Raw genomic sequence first — 24,832 nt, 5'->3', positions numbered from 1 at the left:
TATTATGTGACAATGGCATTTATAAGTGCAAAGATTCTATAGCCAGACTACTTCGATTCTAATCTTGGTGTTGTACTTCGTATTTGTGTGATCTTGGGTAAGTTCTTTAATTTCTATGAACCTCAGTTTCCTCAAATGTATGAGGTGATAACAGTATCTACTTCTCATGTTATGAGGATTAATTGACTTAAAACATGTCAAAGTCTTAGAACAGTGCTTGGCACATGGTCAACATTACACAGTGCTTGCAATTTTTACTGTTATTATATTAAGAAATAGGTGACCCATATTAGTCATGTTCTCTTGTAGCTTGTTGAGATTTTGTTTCATTTTTAAATTCTCTAACCCTCAGTCGCCAAGGCTATGCTTTTCCTTAATTTTTCTTAAATTTGCAGAGTGCAGCTATGTGGTGCCAATCATTTTACTTACCCTCTCTTCTTTAAAAAGAAAACAAAATAAAACCCAAACCCCTACCTTTAATATACTAACATTTTTGCTAACCAAGAAAACAACTTACTTTATACTATGTGGACATACAACATCTTTGTTCTTAGGCTCACAGTTGAATAAGATGTCTCTCTATTTTTTTTTTCAACTTATAATACTGCTGTCAATATGTATTAAGACTTGAAATGTTCAAGGCCCTAAGGAAAACTGTTATTACTGCATTGTCAACAGACATGTGTCAACAAAATGAAATTAGAGCCAGAAGGCTCGTCTCCCCATACGTTTTTCTCTTTTCATCTCACCCTCTTCTTTCCTCACCACTGCATCATCCAGAACATAATATTATATAATTTGATAAAATAAATGAAGGGAAAAAAGACCATTTCAACAATATATTACCTTGCACTGGTTCTTTCTCAAAAATCCCGAGTGCTCAGTGTAGGGTGATAAGAAATATAGATAATATTATGAGAGAAATATGACACAAATAACTAATAATATTGTGAATTTTCTACCAAGAACACAATTATTTACATTATAATCCAAAATAATTAAGTTAAATTATTTTGTACTTTATATATCCTTAAGAAATTGAAAGTACTTCATACCTTTGTTTATATCAATGAGTTGTTTCTTTTTCTTCTGGCGTTCTAACTTTTCTTGTTCAGCTTTTTCTTTTGCAAGCTTTGCCCTCCTAGTCTTCTCTTCCATTTCTTTTCTCTTGTTGTTTTCTTTCACTGCTTCCTGTATATATAAACAAAGTTAAACACAAATCCTTCCATTACTTGTATGTTGTAGGAGCTGCACAACTTTAAAATTGTATGTACGTACACATGGATGTGGGTGCTCAGAGATGGTAAAATATTATAGCAGCTTCAAGGTCCACGTATAGACTTTCGAGAGAAACAAATAATTCTAAGACAGACCTTCTTGAAAAATAACTGGAAATAACTCAGGCTTTATTAAGTTTTTATTTAAATTCCAGTTAGTAAACAAACAGTGTAGTATTAATTTCGGGCATACAATATAATGATTCAACACTTGCATACAACACCCCATGCTCATCTCAGCAAGTGCACTTCTTAAACCCCATCACCTGTTTAACCCATGCCCCCCTCACCTGCCCTCCAGCAACCCTCAGATTGTTCTCTATAGCTAAGAGTCTATTTCCTGGTTTGCCTCACTCTCACTTTTTTTTTTACTCCTTTCTTCATCTATTTCACTTCTTATATTCCACATATGAGTGAAATCATATGGTATGAGTCTTTCTCTAATTGACTATTTTGTTTAACATAATATTCTCTAGTTCCATCCATGTCATTGCAAATGGCAAGATTTCATTCTTTTTGAAATGTGTGTGTGTATATATGTGTGTGTATTTTATATATATATAAAACCTCTTCTTTATATATAATATATATATAATATAATATATAACTATACATAGTTATATATTTATATATATTAATATTTATATATTATATATAACTATGTATATAACTATATATTATATTATAATTGTAATATATAATATAATATATATGATATAATATACATATATATATAACCTCTTCTTTATCCACTCATCAATCGATGGACACTTGGGTTGTTTCCATAATTTGGCTAATGTAGATAATGCTGCCATAAACATAGGTGTGCACGTATCCTTTTGAATTAGTATCTTTTTATTCTTTGAGTAAATACCTAGTAGTGCAATTGCTGCATCATAGTGTAGTTAGTTCTATTTTTAACTTTCTAAGGAACTTCCATATTGTTTTCCACAGTGGTTGTAGCAGTTTGCATTCCCACCAACAGCGCAAGAGGGTTTCACTTTCTCCACATCCTCGCCAATACCTGTTGTTTCCTGTGCTGTTGATTTTAGCCATTCTGACAGGTGTGAGGTGATATCTCATTATAGTTTTGATTTGTATTTCCCTGATGAAGAGTGATGTTGGGCATCTTTTCATGTGTCTATTGGTCATCAGGATGTCTTTGAAAAAATGTCTATTCATGTCTTCTGACCATTTTTAATCAGATCATTCAGTTTTGGGGTGTTGAGTTTTGTAAGTTCTTTTTATATTTTGGATACTAACCCTTTATCAGATAAGTCATTTGCAAATATCTTCTCCCACTCCATAGGTTGCCTTTTAGTTTTGTTGATTGTTTACTTCACTGTGCAGGAGCTTTTTACTTTGATGAAGTCCAAATAGTTTATTTTTTCTTTTGTTTCCCTTGCCTCAGGAGACATAACTAGAAAGAAGTTGCTACAGCTGATGTCAAAGAGATTACTGCCTGCGTGCTCCTCTAGGGTTTTGATGGTTTCCTGTCTCACATTTAGGTCTTTCATCCATTTTGAATTTATTTTTGTGTATAGTGGGCTGTCCAGTTTTCCCAACATCATTTGTTGAAGAGACTGTCTTTCTCCCATTGGATATTCGTTCCTGCTTTGTCAAAGATTAACTGACCATATTAATTGTGGGTTCATTTCTGGGTTTTCTATTCTGTATCACTGATCTATGTGTCTGTTTTTGTGCCAGTAACATAATGTTTTGAAGAATACCGTTTTGTAATATAACTTGAAGTCCAGAATTGTAATGCTGCTAGGTTTGCTTTTCTTCTTCAAGATTGCTTTGGCTATTCAGGGTCTTTTGTGGTTCTATACAAATTTTAGGATTATTTGTTTTAGCCCTGTAAAAAATGCTCGTGGCATTTTGATAGGGATTACATTAAAATTGTAGATTGCTTTGGGTACTATAGACATTTTAACAATATTTATTTTTCCAATCCATGACCGTGGAATGTTTTTCCATTTCTTTGTGCCCTCTTCAATTTCTTTCATCAGTATCTCACAGTTTTCAGAGTACAGGTCTTTCACCTCTTTCGTTAGATTTATTCCTAGGTATATTATTGTTCTGGGTGCAACTGTAAATGTTATTGATTCCTTAGTTTCTCTTTCTGTTGCTTCATAATTGGTGTATAGAAATGAAACAGATGTCTCTACATTGATTTTGTATCCTGTGGCTTTACTGAATTAGTTTATTGGTTCTAGCAATTTTTGGTGGAGTATTTCAGGTTCTCTATATAGAGTATCATGTTATCTGCAAATAGCAAAAGTTTGACTTCTTCCTTGCCAATTTGGATGCCTTTTATTTCTTTTTTGTTGTCTGACTGCTGAAGCTAGGACTTCCAGTACTATGTTAAATAACAGTGGTTAAAGTGGACATCCCTGTCTTGTTCCTAACCATAGAGGAAAAGCTCTCAGTTTTTCCACATTGAGGATGATATTAGCTGTGGTTTTTCCATATATAGACTTTATGATGTTGAGATATGTTCCTACTAAATCTATTTGTTACGGGTTTTTATCATGAATGGATGTTGTACTTTGTTAAAGGCTTTTTCTGCGAGTGAGGAGTTAAGATGGCGGAGGAGTAGGGGACGCATTTTTCAGCTGGTCTCCTAAGTCGAGATGGATAGGTACCAGACCATCCTGAACATCCATGGAATTAGCCGGAGACGCAGAAAGATACATCTGGATCTCTACAAATGAACATCTCCATCGCTGATTATTGAGGTACGAAGTGGGGAGCCGTGAATCCACGCAGAGATAAGGGAAGATAAACGGAAGGGGGAGGGAGCCGCCGCATTCGGGAGCCAGGAAGCGGTAGCCACCAGCTCAGGGGAGCGGGCTGACTCGTGGACCGGCACCCGCAAGAGAGCAGACTGAGACCGTGAGCCGGAGATGTGCGCGACCAGACTGAAAACCGGAGTTCCGGAGTGCACGAACCACACTGAGACGGAGCTCCAGAGCGCGCGGGGGCGGCTGGTGGTGTTATAAACACAAAGGAGAGAGACTTGCTGGCCCTGGAAGTGAGGGCTGGGACGCCAGGTGTGGGGCGCACATCCCGGGATGCTGCAGGGTTTAGCAGCACAAACAGAAAGAGAGTTAAAGTGGCCAGAAGACCCCAGTGGAGAGCAGTATGCGATCCCTATGTTCTGAGACAGAGGCTGGGATTCGGCTACTGCTGCTCTGACTCTCAGAAGAGGCAAAACAAACCACCAGGGAAAGCCACCAGAGATCAAATACTGGCTCACAGTGTGCCCATCCCCAACCCCCCTCGCAGGGGACATGGAGACTCTACCCAAACAGGGTTGTGTCAGTATCAATGTGGCAGACCCCTACCCCAGAAGGCAGGCTGAAAAAATCAAGAAGCCCACATCCCTAAGGTCCCTATAAAACAAGTGCACACAGCATGGGTCCTGGTCAATACTTTCGGCTCTGGACAACCCCGCAACCTCTCCTCATCAGAATGACGAGAAGGAGAAATCCCCCCAGCAAAGAAAAGACAATGAGTCTGTGGCCTCTGCCACAGAACTAATGGATATGGATATAACCAAATTATCAGAAATGGAATTCAGAGTAACAATGGTCAAGTAGATGTGTAGACTTGAAAAAAGTATTAACAAAAATGTTAATGAGAATATAGAATATCTAAGGGCGGAAATGAAAACAAATGTGGCAGAAAGTAAAAATTCTATGAACCAAATGCAGTCAGAACTAGAGGCTCTGACAACCAGGGTGAATGAGGCAGAAGAACGTATTAGCAAATTGGAGGATGGGTTAGTACAAGAGAAAGCTAAAACAGAAACTTGGCTCAAAAAAATCCAATCTCAAGAATGTAGGTTACCGGAGATTACTGACTCAACAAAACGTTCCAATGTCAGAATCATTGGCATCCTCGAGGAGGTGGAGAAAAACAGAGGTCTAGAAGAGATATTTGAACAAATTGTAGCTGAAAACTTCCCTAATCTAGCAAAGGAAACAAGCATTCGTGTCCAAGAGGCAGAGAGGACCCCTCCCAAGCTCAACCACGACAAACCTACGCCACGGCACGTCATAGCGCAATTCGCAAATATTAGATCCAAGGATACAGCACTGAAAGCAGCCAGGGCAAAGAAATTTCTCAAGTACCAAGGCAAAGGTATTAGAATTATGTCAGACCTGTCTACACAGACCTGGAATGAGAGAAAGGGTTGGGGGGCATTTTTAAAGCTCCTTCAGAGAAAAACATGCAGTCAAGGATCCTTTATCCAGCAAGACTGTCATTCAGAACTGATGGAGAGATAAAGACCTTCCAGAATCACCAGTCACTGACCAATTTCGTAACCACGAAACCAGCCCTACAGGAGATATTAAGAGGGGTTCTATAAAAGTAAAAAGGCTCCAAGAGTGATACAGAACAGAAAGTCACAATCTCTAGAAACAAAGACTTTACAGGCAACATGGCATCATTAAAATCATATCTCTAAATAATCAGTCTCAATGTAAATGGCCTAAATGGTCCCATAAAAAGCCACAGGGTTGCAGACTGGATAAAAAGACATGACCCATCCATTTGCTGTCTAGAAGAGACTTATTTTGAACCTAAAGATACATTCAGACTGAAAGTAAAGGAATGGAAAACCATCTTTAGGCCAATGGACCTTCAAAGAAAGCTGGAGTAGCAATTCTCATATTAGACAGATTGGATTTTAAACTAAAGACTGTAGTTAGAGATACAGAAGGACACTATATTATTCTAAAGGATGTATCCAACAAGTGGATATGACAATTATAAATATCTATGCCCCCAACAGGGGAGCAGCAACATACACAAGCCAACTCTTAACCGGAATAAAGAGACATACAGATAAAAATACATTAACAGTAGGGGACCTCAACACTCCACAATCAGCAATAGATAGATCACCTAAGCAGAAAATCAACAAAGAAACAGGAGCTTTGAATGCCATACTGGACCAGCTGGACCTCATAGATATATATAGAACACTACACCCCAGAACCAAAGAATACTCATTCAATTCTAATGCCCACGGAACATTCTCAAGAATAGACTATGTTCTGGGCCACAAAACAGGTCTCAACTGATACCAAAAGACAGAAATTATTCCCTGCATATTCTCAGACCACAACACTTTGAAAAAGGAACTCAACCACAAGGAAAAATTTGGAAGAAACTCAAACACTTGGACACTAAGAACCATCCTGCTCAAGAATGATTCAATAAATGAGGAAATCAAAAATCAATTTAAACAATTTATGGAGACCAATGAGAATGAAAACACACTGGTCAAAAACCTATAGGACACTGCAAAGGCAGTCCTAAGGGGAAAATACATAGCCATCCAAGCCTCACTCAAAAGAATAGAAAAATCTAAAATGCAGTTTTTATATTCTCACCTCAAGAAGCTGGAGCAGCAAGAGAGGGACAGGCCTAATCCACACAAGAGGAGGCAGCTGTCCAAGATTAGAGCAGAAATCAATGAATTAGAAACCAGGAGCACAGCAGAACAGATCAACAGAACTAGAAGCTGATTCTTTGAAAGAATTAATAAAATAGAAAAACCACTGGCAAGACTTATCCCAAAGAATAGAGAAAGGACCCAAATTAATAAAATTATGAATGAAAAGGGAGAGGTCACAACCAACACCAATGAAATAGGAAGGATTATTAGAATCTTTTATCAACAGCTTTATGCCAATAAATTAAGCAACCTGGAAGAGATGGAGACCTGCCTGGAAACCTATAAACTACCAAGACTGAAAAAGGAAGAAATTGATTTTTTAAACAGACCAATTAATTATGAAGAGATTGAAAGAGTGATTAAAAACCTTCGAAAAAACAAAACGCCAGGGCCTGATGGATTTCCCAGGGAATTCTACCAAACATTCAAAGAAGAAATAATACCTATTCTCCTAAAGCTATTTCAAAAAATAGAAACAAAAGGAAAGCTACCAAACTCATTCTATGAGGCCAATATTACCTTGATCCCCAAAGCAGGCAAAGACCCCATCAAAAAGGAGAATTACAGACCGATACCCCTGATGAATATGGACGCCAAAATTCTCAACAAGATGCTAGCTAATTGGATCCAACAGTACATTAAAAGGATTATCCATCATGACCAAATGGGATGCATCCCTGGGATGCAAGGGTGGTTCAACATTTGCAAATCGATCAGTGTGATATATCATATCAACAAGAAAAAAGTCAAGAACCATTTGATCCTCTCAATAGATGCAGAAAAAGCATTTGACAAAATACAGCATCGTTTCCTGATTAAAACCCTTCAGAGTGTAGGGATAGAGGGTACATTCCTCAATCTCATAAAAACCATCTATGAAAAGCCTACAGCAAATATCATTCTCAATGGGGAAAAGCTAGAAGCCTTTCCCTTAAGATCAGGAACATGACAAGGATGCCCACTCTTGCCACTATCATTCAACATAGTACTAGAAGTCCTTGCAACAGCAATCAGACAACAAAAAGGGATAAAAGGTATCCAAATTAGCAAAGAAGTCAAAATGTCTCTCTTTGCAGCTGACATGATACTCATTATGGAAAACCTAAAAGAATCCACTCCCAAACTATTAGAAGTTATAGAGCAATTCAGTAATGTGGTGGGATACAAAATCAATGCTCAGAAATCAGTTGCATTTCTATACACAAACAATTAGACTGAAGAAAGAGAAATTAGGGAATATATCACATTTACAATAACACCAAAAATCATACATTATCTTGGAATTAACTTAACAAGAGACGTAAAGGATCTATATTCTAGAAATTACAAATCACTCTTGAAAGACATTGAAGAAGACACAAAAAGATGGAAAAATATTCCATGCTCATGGATCGGAAGAATTAACACAGTTAAAATGTCCATGCTACCCAGAGCAATCTACACTTTCAATGCCATCCTGATCGAAATACCAATGACATTTTTCAAAGAACTGGAACAAATAGCTCTTAAATTTGTGTGGAACTAGAAAAGGCCACGAATTGCCAAGGAATTGTTGAAAAGGAAAAAGAAAGCTGGGGGCATCACAATGCCGGATTTCAGGTTGTACTACAAAGCTGTGATCACAAAGACAGCATGGTACTGGCACAAAAACAACACATAGACCAATGGAACAGAATAGAGAACCCAGAAATGGACCCTTGGCTCTTTGGGCAAGTAATCTTTGACAAAGCAGGAAAAAACATCTGGTGGAAAAAAGACAGTCTCTTCAACAAATGGTGCTGGGAAAACTGGACAGCTACATGCAAAAGAATGAAACCTGACCACTCTCTCACACCATACACAAAGATAAACTCCAAATGGATGAAAGACCTCAATGTGAGACAGGAATTCATCAAAATCCTAGAGGAGAGCATAGGCAGCAACCTCTATGACATCGGCCAGAGCAACTTTTTTCATGACACATCTCCAAAGGCAAGAGAAACAAAAGGTAACATGAACTTGTGGGACTTCATCAAGATAAAAAGCTTCTGCACAGCCAAGGAAACAGTCAAAAAAACTAAGAGGCAGCTCATGGAATGGGAGAATATATTTGCAAATGACACTACAGATAAAAGACTGGTATCCAAGATCTACAAAGAACTTCTCAAACTCAATACACAAGAAACAAATAAACAAATCATAAAATGGGCAGAAGACATGAACAGACACTTTTCCAATGAAGACATCCAAATGGCTAACAGACACGTGAAAAGGATTTAGATCCTTATTAGCCATCAGGAAAATTCAAATCAGACACGTGAAAAGGATTTAGATCCTTATTAGCCATCAGGAAAATTCAAATCAAAACCACACTAAGATACCACCTTACGCCAGTTAGAATGGCAAAAATAGACAAGGCAAGAAACAACAATTGTTGGAGAGGATGAGGAGAAAGGGGATCCCTCCTACATTGTTGGTGGGAAGGCAAGTTGGTACAGCCACTCTGGAAAACAGTTTGGAGGTCCCTTGAAAAGTTAAAAATTGAGCTACGCCATGATCCAGCCATTGCACTCCTGGCTATTTACCCCAGAGATACAGATGTAGTGAAGAGAAGGGCCATATGCACCCCAATGTTCATAGCAGCATTGTCCACAATAGCTAAATTGTGGAAGGAGCCGAGATGCCCTTCAACAGATGAATGGATTAAGAAGATGTGGTCCTTATATAGAATGGAATATTACTCAGCTATCAGAAAGAACGATTTCTCAACATTTGCTACAACATGGACGGCACTGGGGGAGATAATGCTAAGTGAAATAAGTCAAGCACAGAAAGACAATTATCATATGGTTTCTCTCATCTATGGAACATAAGAAGTAGGAAGATCGGTAGGAGAAGAAAGGGATAAAGAAAGAGGGGGTAATCAGAAGGGGGAATGAAGCATGAGAGACTATGGACTCTGAGAAACAAACTGAGGGCTTCAGATTGGTGGGGGTGGGGCAATGGGATAAGCTGGTGATGGGTAGTAAGGAGGGCACGTATTGCATGGTGCACTGGGTGTTATACACAACTAATGAGTCATGGAACTTTACATCAAAAACCAGGGATGTACTGTATGGTGACTAACATAATATAATATAAAAATATTATTAAAAAAATAAAAAAAATGGAAAAAGCGGCTTTTTCTGCATCTACTGAAGGGATCATATAGTTCTTAACCTATTTTTTATTTTTTTAACTTTTAAAAAATATTTTATATTTATTTGTCAGAGAAAGAGAGAGAGAACACAAGCGGGGGGAGCAGCAAGCAGGGAGAGATGCAGGCTCCGTGCTGAGCAAGGAGCCAGATTATAAACAAAATGTGGTATTTATCCATATAATGGAATGCATTCAACCACAGAAAGAATAAAGTACTGATATATGCTGCAACATGGATGAACCTTAAAATATTCCGTTAAGTGAAAGAAATCAGACACAAAAGGCCAAATATGGTATGATTTCATTTATGTGTAATGTCCAGAATAGGAAAATCCATAGACAGAAAGTAGGTAAGTGATTACCATAATTTATATGTAAATTATATGTCAATAAAAATAAAATTAAGGATGTTTGAGAAAGATAGGATTTAAATAAAAGTATAACTTAGGAAAAAAGACAATGTGAAAAGGCAACATATATTCAGGCTCTGATGTAACAAGTTTATGATCTTTGGTAAATTACATAAGAGGAGGTTAACAGTAGGGGGACAGAAGGGAGGTTAATCCTTATGTATATTTTATTACTGGTCAAATGTCTGATCTGGTGAAAGAGTCTGGCTGGACTCTTCTAATATCAATCTAAAGAGTTGTTTGGGTGCTGAGTGCTGTCATTTATTATAAAGATGAAAAAAATGGTAACTTGCATTTGTAGTTTTCCTTGTTCTGATAATAACAGCTATCCCTCAATGGAAATTTATTATGTGCCAGATGTTTTAAGTAAATAATTTTGAATCTTTATAGAAAATCTGCAAAGTAACTATTATTTGTTCTTATTTTGCAGGTGATAAAACTTAGGCTCAGGTAGTTTAAGTCAGATGCCCAAGGCTACATAGCTACTTACATAGCAGAACCACATATGATCACTTATGCTACCATGACGCCTCCAAGTAGAGTTGCCAGATAAAATACAAGATGTTCAGTTAAATTTTAATTTTAGTATCAGATAAACCATATATAATTTTTAGTTTAAGTATATCTCACACAATATCCAAGTAGGCGTTGGGTATTGTGTGGGATATACTTATACTAAAAAAGTCATGTAATATTTGTGATACATTGATACTAAAAAATTATCCATGGTTTATATGAAATTCAGATTTAACTGGGCATCCAGTATTTTTATTTGATAAATCTGGCAATCTTATTTCCAAGACTGTTGATTTTTTATAAGCATCCTCTCATGGACTAAGAAACTGAATGATTATAAAAATATAAAAATAGCCCAAATTTAAGCCATATTTGAGAACAGAAATGTTGATACAGATCAGTGATAGGCATTATACGGCTCATGGACTTGAATCATACTATTTCTGTAGCAGCCATTATGTATTTCTTTCTTCTTTGTTTCTTGAAAATAGAGTAAAACTTAAAAAGCTTATATAAATATCTATACTGACACAATTGGGAGTAGAAGAAAATAAGTCAATAATTATTATTGAAGAATCACTAATGGAGAGATTTAGCATATGTGAAGTTTAAATTTCTCTACAAAAGGGGGGCTTGCAACTGGCACTACTAAGACAACATGAATGTAGATCTAGTAAATGATGAAACAGACCAAATAATGGCCCATCGGTTTACGTCCTAAATGTTTCAGGAATAGATTTAATAACAAAACAACTGCACAATTTGAAATGGCATGTGTAATCCTAAAGAGGCAAACACAAAAGAGGAAAATAATTTCTGTGGTTTGGTATTAATGAAAATGAATGAAGCATCTACAAAGGCATGTATTTTTCAAGCAACGCAGACTGTGGAGTAAGATTCTGGTTCTGATATCGCCATTTCCGCCTTCATGAAGAGGTCTCACGTGCTGAAAAGAAGACCCTATTTCTCTTGGGGTTTTTATTCTTTGGCTCTGGCTTCAGGAAATTGGAAATGGGACACACTCTCTCCTTACGAAAAAAAGTTTATTTTATTTTATTTTTTGTTTTAAAGATTTATTTCAGAGAGAGAAAGAAAGAGAGCACACACGAGTCGGGGGAGGGGCAGAGGCAGAGAGAGAAGCAGACTCCCTGCTGCGCAGGCAGCCCCATGTGGGGCCTCCATCCCTGGACCCCGCGACCATGATCCAAGCCAAAGGCAGAAGCTCAACCGATTGAGCCACCCAGGCACCCCAAGGAAAAAATTTTAAAAGAGAAAGGGAAATCTTAACTGTGGTTTCATATCAACGATCTTTAGTTTTACTAGAGTGAAAGATAAGAAATTTCAAGACTCGAACTCTCCTAAAGATGTAAAAGCTCACGAGGAGAAAACTCCTTTGAGGGATGGGATGTATTCTTTTCATCCTAATTCTTAGAAAACAAAACCCAAAATAATTAAAAGAATAAAAGCAATAGGAGTAAATTTAAACTTAGGTTTTAAAAATCCCTTAAATAACTGACAGTGGTTAACAACACTTTATATTTGTCAAGCCTCACTAAACATTTTAAAACACTTAGTCATGAGTATTTAAACATCATTCTCAAGGAAGCATCAATCATAATTTCTTAGGGTTGGAAATGCCAACTGATTAGATTCTTTCAATGTACAGGACTGTATTCTTTTAAAAGGATGCTAATTGAGCAAGTGTCTTGGTGGTAACTTCATACAAGATAAATGTTTACCGAAAAAAAGTCTCAGTTTTACTGGCATATCTATTTTTCAAGAGTCAGTAAGAAGTACAATAGGGGCAAAATATAACAGAAAATGTCTCTAGGATTTACTGCAAAATATATTCACCAACCTAATTTTAAATCTCTCATTGAAATCTCTATTGCCTTGCTGAAAAATATGAATAAATTAAAAATCTTATTTCCCTTGCTGTGCATAATTAACAAATGAGACCTATGGACTAAAAATGTCATATGGAGAAGAAGTTCATGTAAATGCTAAGACCTCTCATTTATTCCAATTAAGCTTTAAGAAATGGATGAAAATGTTTCAGAAAATTCCAAGGGGTTCAGATGCCTGCTTCATTCATGTCAAGTCTATACGAAGCAAGCATCGTCCAATCTTGTTATGATACTTGAAAGCAAAAACCACCACCACCAAAACCACTCCTTCCTTCCATTGTCCTCAAAGGTTTACTAACCCACTAGTGACTGCAGAAGCACTTTGCAAGCACTGTGATCTGATATTTGAGGGACGGAGAAGTGAAACCATTAAGAAGGGAAATGAATCTTGGAGTGAGATAAACCTGGTTTCAATTCCAAGCTCCCATCACTTATCCTAAAAGCTATGTGTCCTTGAACAAGTTAGTTACCTCATCTCTTTGAGCTTTAGTTTCCACATCTGTAGAATGGAGATACTACTACTCAAATTACTTGGCTGGTAAATAGATTAGGGGAAATAATGTTTATATAAAACACTGAAGACAATGCCTGGTATAGGAGAAACGCTCAATACATGGTGGCATTTCTTATTAATAGAAATATCTGAAAGTTTGAACAGTAACAATTTGGTCATTAAGACACAAATGACACGTGTTTGATCTATGACTAGAAGTGTAGCATATCTTGATAGTCTACCCTCATAAGCATACTGAACATGATTTTTTTAACTATACCATATTATTGGGATCCAAGGTAATTTTAAAAATCCATATATATGACTATCACTTGGCATTTATTAAAAAACAAAATTTATTCTTTTCTCCTTTAAGTTTTGGATCACCTTAGATACCTGTGTGAATATACTTGGCAAGACTTGCAATTCATTATAGTATTGAAAGCTGTATGAGACTAGAGTCACATAACCTTAAAAAATGTAAATTGGAAATGTCTTGGTGAACAAATTGGTAACGCTGGTTCCAGAGGCATACTGTGATCACATTGCTGAATATTTCTTCATTCATCAGGGATGTTAGAAAGATGTGCACATATTACTAAGTTAAATCATTTGGCAATAATATAAAGAAACCTGGTATGTATTATATTGAAAATCTTTCTATACACTAAACATGAGTCAGCAAGATATTATTTTTAATGAAAACTCAACGAAACACGTAAAATTCTCTCCACATTTTTTATCTTGAGTTGTCCTACCACCTGATTCTCTCTTGGCTTTAATTCAAACAGTGCTTTTCCTTCATTCTGTTTCCTCTTAACCACTTCTGAATATTAAATTGCAACCCTTAATTATCTCTTTTTAAAATAACACAAAGCACTTAAAATTTAAATTAAAGAATCACTGACATAGATACTGGTAAATTTCTATGTTTCCTAGATAAATATGATAATTCAAAGGCTTCATTTTTTTATGCATCTTACTGATAAAGTTCTAAAAATTCCTGACATGTAATTTTATTCTAAGGATAAAAATAATGAGAAAGAAGCCTATTTATTTTGTTTCTCTAAAATCAGGAACCATAATTCAAACATTTCAAGTGGAATAACATACTCTTGTAAACAAGAGATGGCCTTCAAGAGCTGAGAAATCTGGTTTAAATCCTAGCTAATGACTATCATGCTTTATCCCGTAGAGCCATTTACTCAATTGCACTAAGCCCCCTTTCCGGATCTTTGAAATACATGTACTTCATAGTGTTGGTTTGCAATTTAATGAGAAATTGCATATAAAGCCATTAAGTACAGTGGCTAGCACATAGAAAGTGTTCAATGAATAGAGGTGGTTATTATATTATTCCATAGTGGGCAATACCAATGTCCCATGCAATTCAGGATGTGTACTCCATTTCTACAAACTCAGGAGCATGCCCACATATGTGTGTACTGGGGAGAAGGAAGCATTCTTTTTGATATGGAAATCTTGCAATATCAGTTAAAAATAGGAAGAAATGAAACACACATACCCACAAACTTTGAACAAACAGGATTTGCCTTCCTGAGCCATGAGAAAAAAAGATTTAGATAGAATGAATGTGAAATTTTTGGGAAAATTTTTTGTGTTAATATACCATATCTGACAAATCTAAGAAACAAAAACATCATAGAATATTTTGCTATGTGGACTAATAATGAAATGCACACATCATCTTAGGGTTCAGCACACCTTATGGAACTACAGCATAAACTGAGGAATGAAGTATTCTAGAAGGCAATGGATTTCTTTCTTTTTTTTTTTTTTTTTGGTGTTATTGTTTTGTTTAACATCTGAGCTTAGTTCTCTCATCAACCTGAGAAAATGAAGCACACACATACCCTAAAAAAAGGCCATTCGGCATCAAAATTAAAATTTGCTTTTATTTCTTTTGTGAATACTTACCTCAGAATGTGGTATTCACTTGGTCTGCCTAAAGGTTTATGGAAAGGTCAGGAGAATTAGCCTACAGTCAGTCTTTACTGTAGACCTTGCAAAGCTTTCTTATACTTTTACCATCTTTACCCATAAGAAGCTGCTAGTCCTCCTGGAAAACCATCTACTGGAGGATTTCAAATAGAAGATAAGATGAATGATATGACCTTTTTGCATTTGGGGGAGGGGGAGTGTCTCATTTAACTCCAGGCATAACAGGGGGCAAAATAGGTAGAAATGGAAACGTTATTCTGACCAGTGAACCAAGGTTATGGCAGCAATGTCCTTTCCCTGTCCAAGAGATGCCCTGGGCAAGACAATGAAAAGGAAATACAATTCTACATATGCCACCTTTTCGTCATCATACAAAAAGATTTCCCTAAAACAATTCGCTTTCTGAAAATACAATAAGATAAAAACAGAGAGGGAGGCAAACCATAACAGACTCTTAATTATAGGAAACAAACTGAGGGTTGCTGGAGAGGAGGTGGGTGGGGGATGGGGTAACTGGGTGATGGGCATTAAGGAGGGCACTTGATATAATGATCACTGGGTGTTATATACAACTGATGAATCACTAAATTTTACCCCGAAACTAATAATTCACTATATATTAACTAAATTGAATTTAAATTAAAAAATCTTAAAAAATTCTCCTTCCTTCCCTTCTACTCTGCTTCATATAGATACCGAACACATTCTTTGTTTGAATTGTTTTGGCTGCCAGTGATACTTCTGCAATGTGTTGTGCTTGCTGCAACCAAGGATAAGAGTTTTTGGGAAAAACAAATCCCAATGTGTGTTACCACTAACTGATGTGTAACTTGGGCCAAGGTCCCTATTTGTTAGCACAACTGGGTGAAAATCCGAAAGAATACCAAAGGTAATAGTAAATCAAGACTCACATACACTTCCAGATCTTTCTCACTCCCATTTTAGAATGATCACGTCAGGTAACAAATGGGAAGATATAATGTGAGCCAAAATGAGATTTTCAGCATTGAACAAAGAACTGAACACTTAGATTATTACAGAAAAAACCCACAATAAGATGGCAGCAATGATTCATTAGATTTTTTCAACTGCAACTGGGGACAAATTAAGGCTTTCCATTAAAGAAAAGAAAGAACCCTACTCTTTAATTAACATCAGACAACATTAGATATTCCTTTTGCATAGTTTCACTGTGTTTAAAGGGCATATTGGATTGAAGGAGTCATGAGGAATGCTCAGGGCAAAGAATTTTTAGCTGCAGCAACTATAGTCTGAGAGTACCTCTGAAGAGTTTATCAGTACTATAATACGGATAAATATTTTCTTTACCAGAGATTTCCACATATGGTACAAATGACCTATAAAGTTTCTTTTATGCAAGATCTTATGAATACTTCAACAACCAATCAATTGTAACTGAGAAGTATAACTTTCTTTTTCACTAGGGTAATCAAAAGCTTGATTAGCTTGCTCAAATATTCAGTGTCTCAGTAACAGACACTGAACAAATGTATGGATGGTGTAGATGGATGTTAAAGTCATGCTTATTAACCTATATAAATATGGTATGAATCATAGATGTATAGACCATAGGTAACCTGCTAAACCAAATTAAACAAAATAGACATTTTCTGCCCTTTTAGATTCCTGAGATACTATATTCCTTCTTTCCTATAGACCAAAGTGTTTTCTCTCAATCTCCTTTCTAGGCTACACTTCTCTTTCCCAACCTTTGATTTTCCCTTTCCCCTAAAGCCCTATCCTTATCTCCTTCCCCCTTCTTCCTTCTTCCTCCTTTCTCTCTATCAGTCAGAGAATCCATCTATTTTTTTTTAAAGATTTTATTTATTTATTCGACAGAGATAGAGACAGCCAGCGAGAGAGGGAACACAAGCAGGGGGAGTGGGAGAGGAAGAAGCAGGCTCATAGCGGAGGAGCCTGATGTGGGGCTCGATCCCATAACGCCGGGATCACGCCCTGAGCCGAAGGCAGACGCTTAACTGCTGTGTCACCCAGGCGCCCCGAGAATCCATCTATTCTTACTCAGAGGTGAAGAAAAAGAGCTCTTCCAATAGCCTGGAAGGCCTTACATGGTTTGGCCCTCCGCTACCTCTCTGACCTCATCTTCTCCTCGGTCGTTCTATTAACAAACCCAGGTCTCCTTCCTTCAGCAACTTTACACTTGTGATCTCTCTGCTCTTAGCACCATCAAGTCTGCTTAAATGTCTCATTAGTGAGGCCTCCCCTGATCACCTTACATAAAATAACCCCCAATATACTTCCTAGCTCCCTCTTTCCTACTGTAGCCTTCATAACACAAAAGGTCAAAACCTAGATGAACTTTAGATACTCTACATATTTTCCAAGAATTAGCAGCCAGAGCTAGTCTATTTACATAATAATAGTTTCCAGCCTGGGCATTCTCAAAACATTAAATTACTAAGAACATCTCTACACATAGTTCTCTACACACCTCATATTTCTTTATCGTAGAGAATATTAGTAGCCTTGAAAAAAACATTATCTACCTTTGAGTGGTGGTTTTCTTCCTAATCATCCATAGGTTATGGTTCACTGGCCTCTACACTTATTTTCTTAAAAATGCCAGTGCTTAGTGTTTCTGAGGTCTGGTATCCATGACATTTGTCACGCTGACACAGCTCAACACTCTGCAGTGAAAATTCATTTATGTAGAGATAAGTATTTACACAGGACCTCTGAAGTTAAACGAAAAGATGTGTTCTAATTTTAAAAATGAGATCTTTGTTTTGAATGAGATATTTGCACAAACATTAGTAATACAGGCTACAATCACTAGTAATACATAGGTTTTCCAGTAATCTTCCAGTTTAAGACAAAACCATCTTGGGTTCTGTTGGAAGGCTTATACGAAAAGCTCCTTGAGTTTATTTGTATAAATGACTTCATTTTGGCAGAGAGGACACTTATAGAAGAAACTGATCTGCTGCAGGTGAGGGAGCCAGTTAAATGAATTCTAGTACATGTTCACTGAAGTAGCCCTCTTATAGTCAGTATAACCAGCTTACTGTTCAGCCTCCTTAGGAAACAAATAAAAAATTAATGCATCTTTCCAGTGCTGTGTATATCTGGAGGTTTGACAGATGAACAGATCTTTGCACACCAGCGCAGTCATGAAGAGGATCTCATGGGTAAATTATTAAAAATGAGAAGAAAGAAAAAAAGACTGTTATGTGCAAATCTCCTTGGATATTAAACTTGCAGTTGGTTACAAAGCGGTCATGCACCAATAATGAAGGCTGGCTGTGATCCCCAAGGCCTTCTTTTTAAAATTTGCCTTCCAACTGCAAAAACATGTGATCGGAAGTTGGAGGAAAAAGTGCCTCTCCTGTCACAGTCCATTAGAATGCAGAACTCTGATTAGCTAGAAGTTAATCTACAATCTGTAGCATAGAAGAGGTTTTCAAATGCTGCAGGTTTCCACAGACACATTTTTCTTGATAGGTATTTCAGTATCTCCCTTTCCATCTAGGCAAGAAAAACAATTGAATCGACATGCCTCTATGGAACTTAATTAAAATCTGCAAAGCACTTTGAGGAGCTATAGGACGTTAATTTATCACTTTTTTAAAGTTCTATTTTGAACCAAATAACAAACTGAAATTATAAAGTGACTGATAGAATAGTTTAATGGGAGAACATCTTGGGGAGGTACAGGTGTGGTGAAAGGACAAAACAAGTGGTATGTTACAGGTCTGAGAGCTGAGTTTACTGCCTTATTGCCGTCCCCATCTTAGAAGATGGAAGAGGCAGCACAATCAATAAGGTTTTTGATAAGACCAATTTGGGTGGGCTGAAAAGCACCTTGGAGACTTGGATAAGAATTGCAAATTACTTTGGCAAGTAGAAATATAGACTCAGAACAGGAAGCGCCCTCAAGAAATACTTGCTGTGCTCTGCTTGTGAATAGGTTTCCATGACTTCCTGCAGGAAACCGTGCTGATAATTACTTCTAAAAGAAAATACTTCCTTATGTCTAACTAAAAGCTGTCAGTTCCTTAAGCCCTTATCTTGTCCATCGGCTGCTGAGAAATAGAAACCTGGTCAGTATCTTCCTTAAAAATTTCTTCATGGAGGGGGTACCTGGGTGGCTCAGTCGGCTGAGTTTCGTTCGGACTCTTGATTTCGGCTCAGGTCATGATCTGGGGGGGAGGGGGGGAGATGTAGCCCCATGTGGGGCTTCATGCTCAGTGGGAAGTCCACATGAGTCTCTTTCCTTCTGCCCCTTCCCCACCCCCACCCCTGCTCACATGGTCTCTCTCTCTCTCTCTCTCTCAAATAAATACATACATCTTAAAAAAAAATTCTTCATGGAGGTACAACTTTTCCCCAGGAACCACTGCCATGCCTGAGTTCCATAAATGTGAGGCTAATTCTCAAATGCAACACAGGGGAATTTTTCAATTTGTATTGTAAAGGTTGGGGGGAGGGACAGGGTCAGACAGTCTCTTAGGAAAATTTGTTTGGATTCCAAATTAAGCCATTCAATACGATTTTCTAGAATAACAACCCTCTCACAGAGTTCTTTTATAAATTCAATAATGTTTAGGTTTTCCTATGAGTCTTCTCTACTGGTTAGATATTATTTTTTAAATTATAGGCTTCTCCATCCTCATATACCCTTACCCTCCCCCCCCAAAAATAGACAAAACTGGAAACAGTAACCTAAGAGATAGGCTAACCAATATGTAGCATAAGAATATTTCCAGTTTTCCATGCCTTAATTTTCCTAACATACAGCAATTCTTTTATAGCATTTTAAGGTGCAATTGTAAACTTATAAGATTGGTTCCAATATATCTGTTGAAACCATGTATCCTGTTCTTCAGATAGCCACCTTGGGAAGCCATAAACTTATTTTTGTGAGACCCATTACATTGCGATTATAACTTCTCTTTCAGAATTGACCTCTGAATCAAATGAAATCAGTCCATTACTTTAGATTCACAATATTTTTGACCAGAGATTTTGTTACCCAGTTCAATCATGTCTTCTTCATAAAACTTAAGCTTAATATCAATTTTGGTTATTTTCAAAATTCAAGCCCACCCTCAAATTGCAAAGATTTAGTAATCCTGAAAAGATCTAAAGCATATGCTACATAACTCTTAGAGAAAATGAAAAATAGGCATTTCTGAAAATATTTAGGGCAACGTCATTATCTTTCATACCATTGACAAGGAGAGTAAAATTACTTTGACGCTACACATTTCCAATTTGTCTTTAAAAAATAGCCACACCTCATATACTGATGATTTATGGCTAGTACTCTTCCAGTAAGAATCAAAAATCTTTTTCTAATGAATTTGTGCATGTTCTTGTCTCTATGCTACCTGCATGATGCCCTTAATTATTTTATATTTTATTAATTCCTAAATGAACTGGATTCTATTTCTGAGGGAACATACTCACCCAAAAAAATTTTATATGCATAGTACTCCGGGCACTTAGGGGTCATCCAAAGAAGCACTAGTTCTCTAGTACTAGTGTTAGTCCTGTTTTAGACAATTTCCCAGACTCATTCATCTGGAGCACTATTTTACTATCAGTTGAAACAGTATTCTAGAATCTGGACTTTAGATCCCACTTTTTTTTCGGCCAAAAGTGAGAATGAATGTCACAAGAGAGGGAATCAAAATCTTAGCAAATAAACAGAGACTTATTTCTCTTGGACTGCAAGGCACAGATTCTTTCACAGAAGTAAATTAAAATGGTTTTGCTCAATTTGCTTTTCACAAAGCCATCTTGATTGCCAGTCAGAACTCTGTGCTCTTCTAAGTAGAAAGTGATTGTTTGATGAGTTGTTGTCCTACTTTCCAAAATATTGATGTCCTTCCAGTAATTATGGGGTAGCACCTATCCCTGTATTGATGTTGTCTGAACAATCAGTGTAATTTTCATATATAGAGAAATATATATAACCCTAAACAACAAGTAGAATACAAGAAACACAAATACAAAAGGGAGCACTGATGAGACATGGAAAAGAGTGACAACACAGTCCCTAGAAGTTATAGTGATCCCAAAGTTAATCTGACACTTCCATGCTATATTATTGATAAAGGATATGTTATTTTCATTAATTGAAAGAAAATATACCTTTAAACCTCTCCTCCTTCAGATTAAATTGGAGACCCCCAAAACTGCTTCATTAACCATCACTACAAAAGGCACTCCTCCTTTCTTGTATATAATGTTAATGCATATTTATATTTAACACGCATTCAGATGTCCATTTATTTCCTTTATGCATGTTTGTTTCACTCACATCTTAGTTTAACAGTGACTGAAAAAGCAGGCAGTAAGTTGGTTTAGTTTCCTTAAGGTGTGGTATTATATTTAGATACATACTCTTAGGTATAAGCCAAATATAGCACCTAATACAAAGGAAGTGTGCAATAGCTATTTCTTAATTAATGAAGATAGTGATGGTTAATTTAGTATAAATACCAGCTTAGCACATGTGATAACAACGTTCTTACTTGGGTTTATCCTTTGTGACAGTTTGGCTTTTTTTAAAGGAGCTGTGCTCAATTTATGGGCAGAACAACTCTAAGGGTAGAGACAGATTCACCATGAAGCTGATGAAGCAAAAGCATCAGTACCCTTCACTTGCATGGGAAGGGTGCTGGCAATGTGTTTACCTGGCCATGTATTTTTGTAAAATTTGTAAAAGAAAGTTATTTTTATATTATTTTTCTGAAATGCTTCCTCCTAAATTATGTAAGCTCAGGCCTCATATACAAATCTGGATCTTCCTCTGTTTAAGGGATATATAAAAAACTGAAAAGAAGTCTGATGAAGAATAAGAAAAGTGCTCAAAGTTTGGGAAATGCCAAAGCACAAACACAAGATGGACAATTAAGCTCAGGAAAAATAGGATTAAGAACAGAACTATAACCATGGACATGAACTGGATATTTATTGAAATGACAAAGCTTATCAGATATCTTCCACATTTCCAGAAGTCAGAATGATAGAATTTGAATTCTAAGAAAAGAAACTCTGAGAATTAAAAAGCACTTTACAGCAAAGATGGCAAAGCAGTAGAATCAAGTAAAGTTATAAAACTGCTTTCTCTAGAAGCTTATTTGAAAGAATAGCTAGTTAGCTGCTAAAGGGGTGGGGAAAACATGCCAGGAGCCTGAGTTATGGCATAAACCCATAGGGAATCCTCAGTTTCTTTTCTAGGATATTTTGGCTCTATAGGTATATTTGTCTGAGGCATTAGTTTATAAACAGGAAAATAAAATGAGTATACAGTGTCTCGTCTCTCTTTGACACCATGAATCTAGTGTTGGTATAGTCAGAAAGAGTTGATTTGTGAAAATACCTGAAAACAATTATTATAGTGTGGGGATCACTTCAAAATCCTCTTTTCAAAACTAGAAATAATAAGGACATTGTTATATAATGGTGATTGCACTCTGGGAAACCAAGCATTCTATGTGTATATAAATACCGCAGCTACAGTCCACAGTATAAAATGTATCCCACTTGTGATTCTATCCTTGATCATGACCTAGATTTAGTTAATATCAGTGTTTACTTACTGATGAAAATATACTTTTCCTACTATGCTAACAATCTACTGACCTGTCCTTTATCTCATTCTTCCCTAGGTACCATGCCATTATTTATAGAGTTTTCTGGTTTTATCATGAATCTTCTGCTTAAGTTGCCTTATTTATTGGTATAGAGGGATTTTGCCATTAGGCTTGGTTTTTGGACACATAACTTATTATGGGGAATTAGGGAGTTTACAGACATACTGGATTTTACTTCCTGTAGAAAACTTTGTAATAATATATATCATGTTTTATATTTGATTTCTTTCAATGTGAACTTCTATATGCCTTTTTGACTTATGGATACTTTACACAATGAAATCTCAAGGTTACTTTCTACATACTGTGAATGCTTATACTTAAGCTATAATATACTTAACAAATTGAATAACACTAGATTTTATCTTGTGAAATTTATAACTATTTCTCTTCCTTTAAGGTAAGCAACTCTCCAACAGAGAAAAATTGAAATTCTCTTCAAAGGGTCTTTGAAGACGGCAAGACTTAGAGAAGGTAGAAAGATCAGGTATATATTTGAAGAATATTCCTTCTCTAACGATTTTCATCATAAAGAAAAAAAAAAAGCCTAGAAACACAAGCAGGGGAACAGCTGGGTATGGATAAATAGTGAAGATTTGAGGGGTCATAGTTAGTCATAAGTGAATAGTAAATCACAAAGAGATTCTGACAAATGAGGAGTGGAATACCAGAAAGTACAAATAAAATGGAGTAAACACAGGTACTTCTTGTGCCTATTGATAGCTCTAATCAAGAGTTATACATGGAAAATACAGTACACCTTGGGATTTCACAACTTAGAGTGATGGGGTGAATGTAGACAAGTTTAAGTACTTTAGTAAAATATTACTGAATCAATGTTGAAGAGTCAAAGGAGCCATTAAAATAATGAAAGGTTTTTTTGTTTTCTGTTTTGTTTTAAGTAGCAGAGAGGGCAGGGAGAAGGGAAGGAGAGAGAGCTAGAGGGTTTTGAAACACTTAATACAAAAGGCCATTTATTATTAGATCTCCAGCACAGGAGGAACGTGATTATCAGTTACAAATACAGTTACTGATCAATATTTACCAGCTACTTCTATGTGTCACACACTCTAATGTGTGAGAAAAATTAAAAGACAATTGAGATACATTTACTCCAGAGGAACTTGCAGCATAAAGAATAAGGCAGATCTGCATATCAGCAATTACAATGAGTGGGGTGTTACAACACCACATTAACAATGTGATATGAGTATACAAAATAGGGAAAATTAATTTTCCTTGGAGTTGGGGAAGAGATACCAGGAAAGATGTAATGGGGAAAATAGCCATTGAATAGAGTCTTGAAAGATGAAAATGATTTCAGCAGCGGAAGGGAGATTGTGAACGTTGCAAACAGAGGAAAAAGATAACAGTTGGAGGGATGCTAGTTAGGACTTTGCTGTCACCTATGAGAGGCCATTAAAAATTTCCCAGAAGGTGGGTGTCCCAATAAGACCTTTGTTTTAGAAAGAAGTATCTGGCAGTGGTATAAAGACAGTTTGGAGGGTGGTAAGACTGAAGTTAGGATGACTGAAAAGGTTATTGCAGTAGCCCAGGGGAGAGACAATAAATACCAAAACTAGAGCAGTTAAAGTGAGGATGATTCAGGCAGTATCAACGTGAACTGGGGACTGAAAACCCGTGAACACTAAGGGAGAAGATAACAAGTCGTTCCATTAACCAAAACAGAGAATGAGGGGAGTAAGTTGGGAAAGGACGTAGTGAATTCTATTTTGAATGTTCTGAGTCTGAGATAGTTGTGGGAAATCTAGTTAGAGGCATCAGAGACAATAAACTTGAGCCTACAACTGAAGAATAAGATCCCAGCTCAGGAATGAGTATGAACCGTGAGAGCAGATATGAACTTCCCTGGAAAAATTATGTAGGACCAAGGGCAGACCCTTGGTAATGCTCCTAATTAACACTTAAGCATGGGCATCTAAAGAAATAGACTAAGGAGATATTTCTACT

At 36.6% G+C, this 24,832-nt stretch overlaps 1 protein-coding gene across 7 annotated transcripts in view; it reads right to left on the bottom strand.

The window, feature by feature from the left end:
* DIAPH2 (diaphanous related formin 2) overlaps nucleotides 1–24,832 on the bottom strand; it is a 992,113-nt gene that overhangs the window by 189,212 nt on the left and 778,069 nt on the right. For all 7 annotated transcript variants that reach the window (XM_026483534.4, XM_057313012.1, XM_026483533.4 and 4 more), the window contains one exon: nucleotides 1,056–1,191. In XM_026483534.4, coding sequence (XP_026339319.2) covers nucleotides 1,056–1,191 — 136 coding nt within the window. The remainder of the gene's footprint in view (nucleotides 1–1,055; nucleotides 1,192–24,832) is intronic.

The sequence above is a fragment of the Ursus arctos genome, chromosome X, assembly GCF_023065955.2.
Source record: "Ursus arctos isolate Adak ecotype North America chromosome X, UrsArc2.0, whole genome shotgun sequence".
NCBI classification, from domain to species: domain Eukaryota; kingdom Metazoa; phylum Chordata; class Mammalia; order Carnivora; family Ursidae; genus Ursus; species Ursus arctos.
The sequence above is the reverse complement of the archived record's forward strand: the minus strand, read 5'-3'. Positions and strand labels throughout refer to the sequence as shown.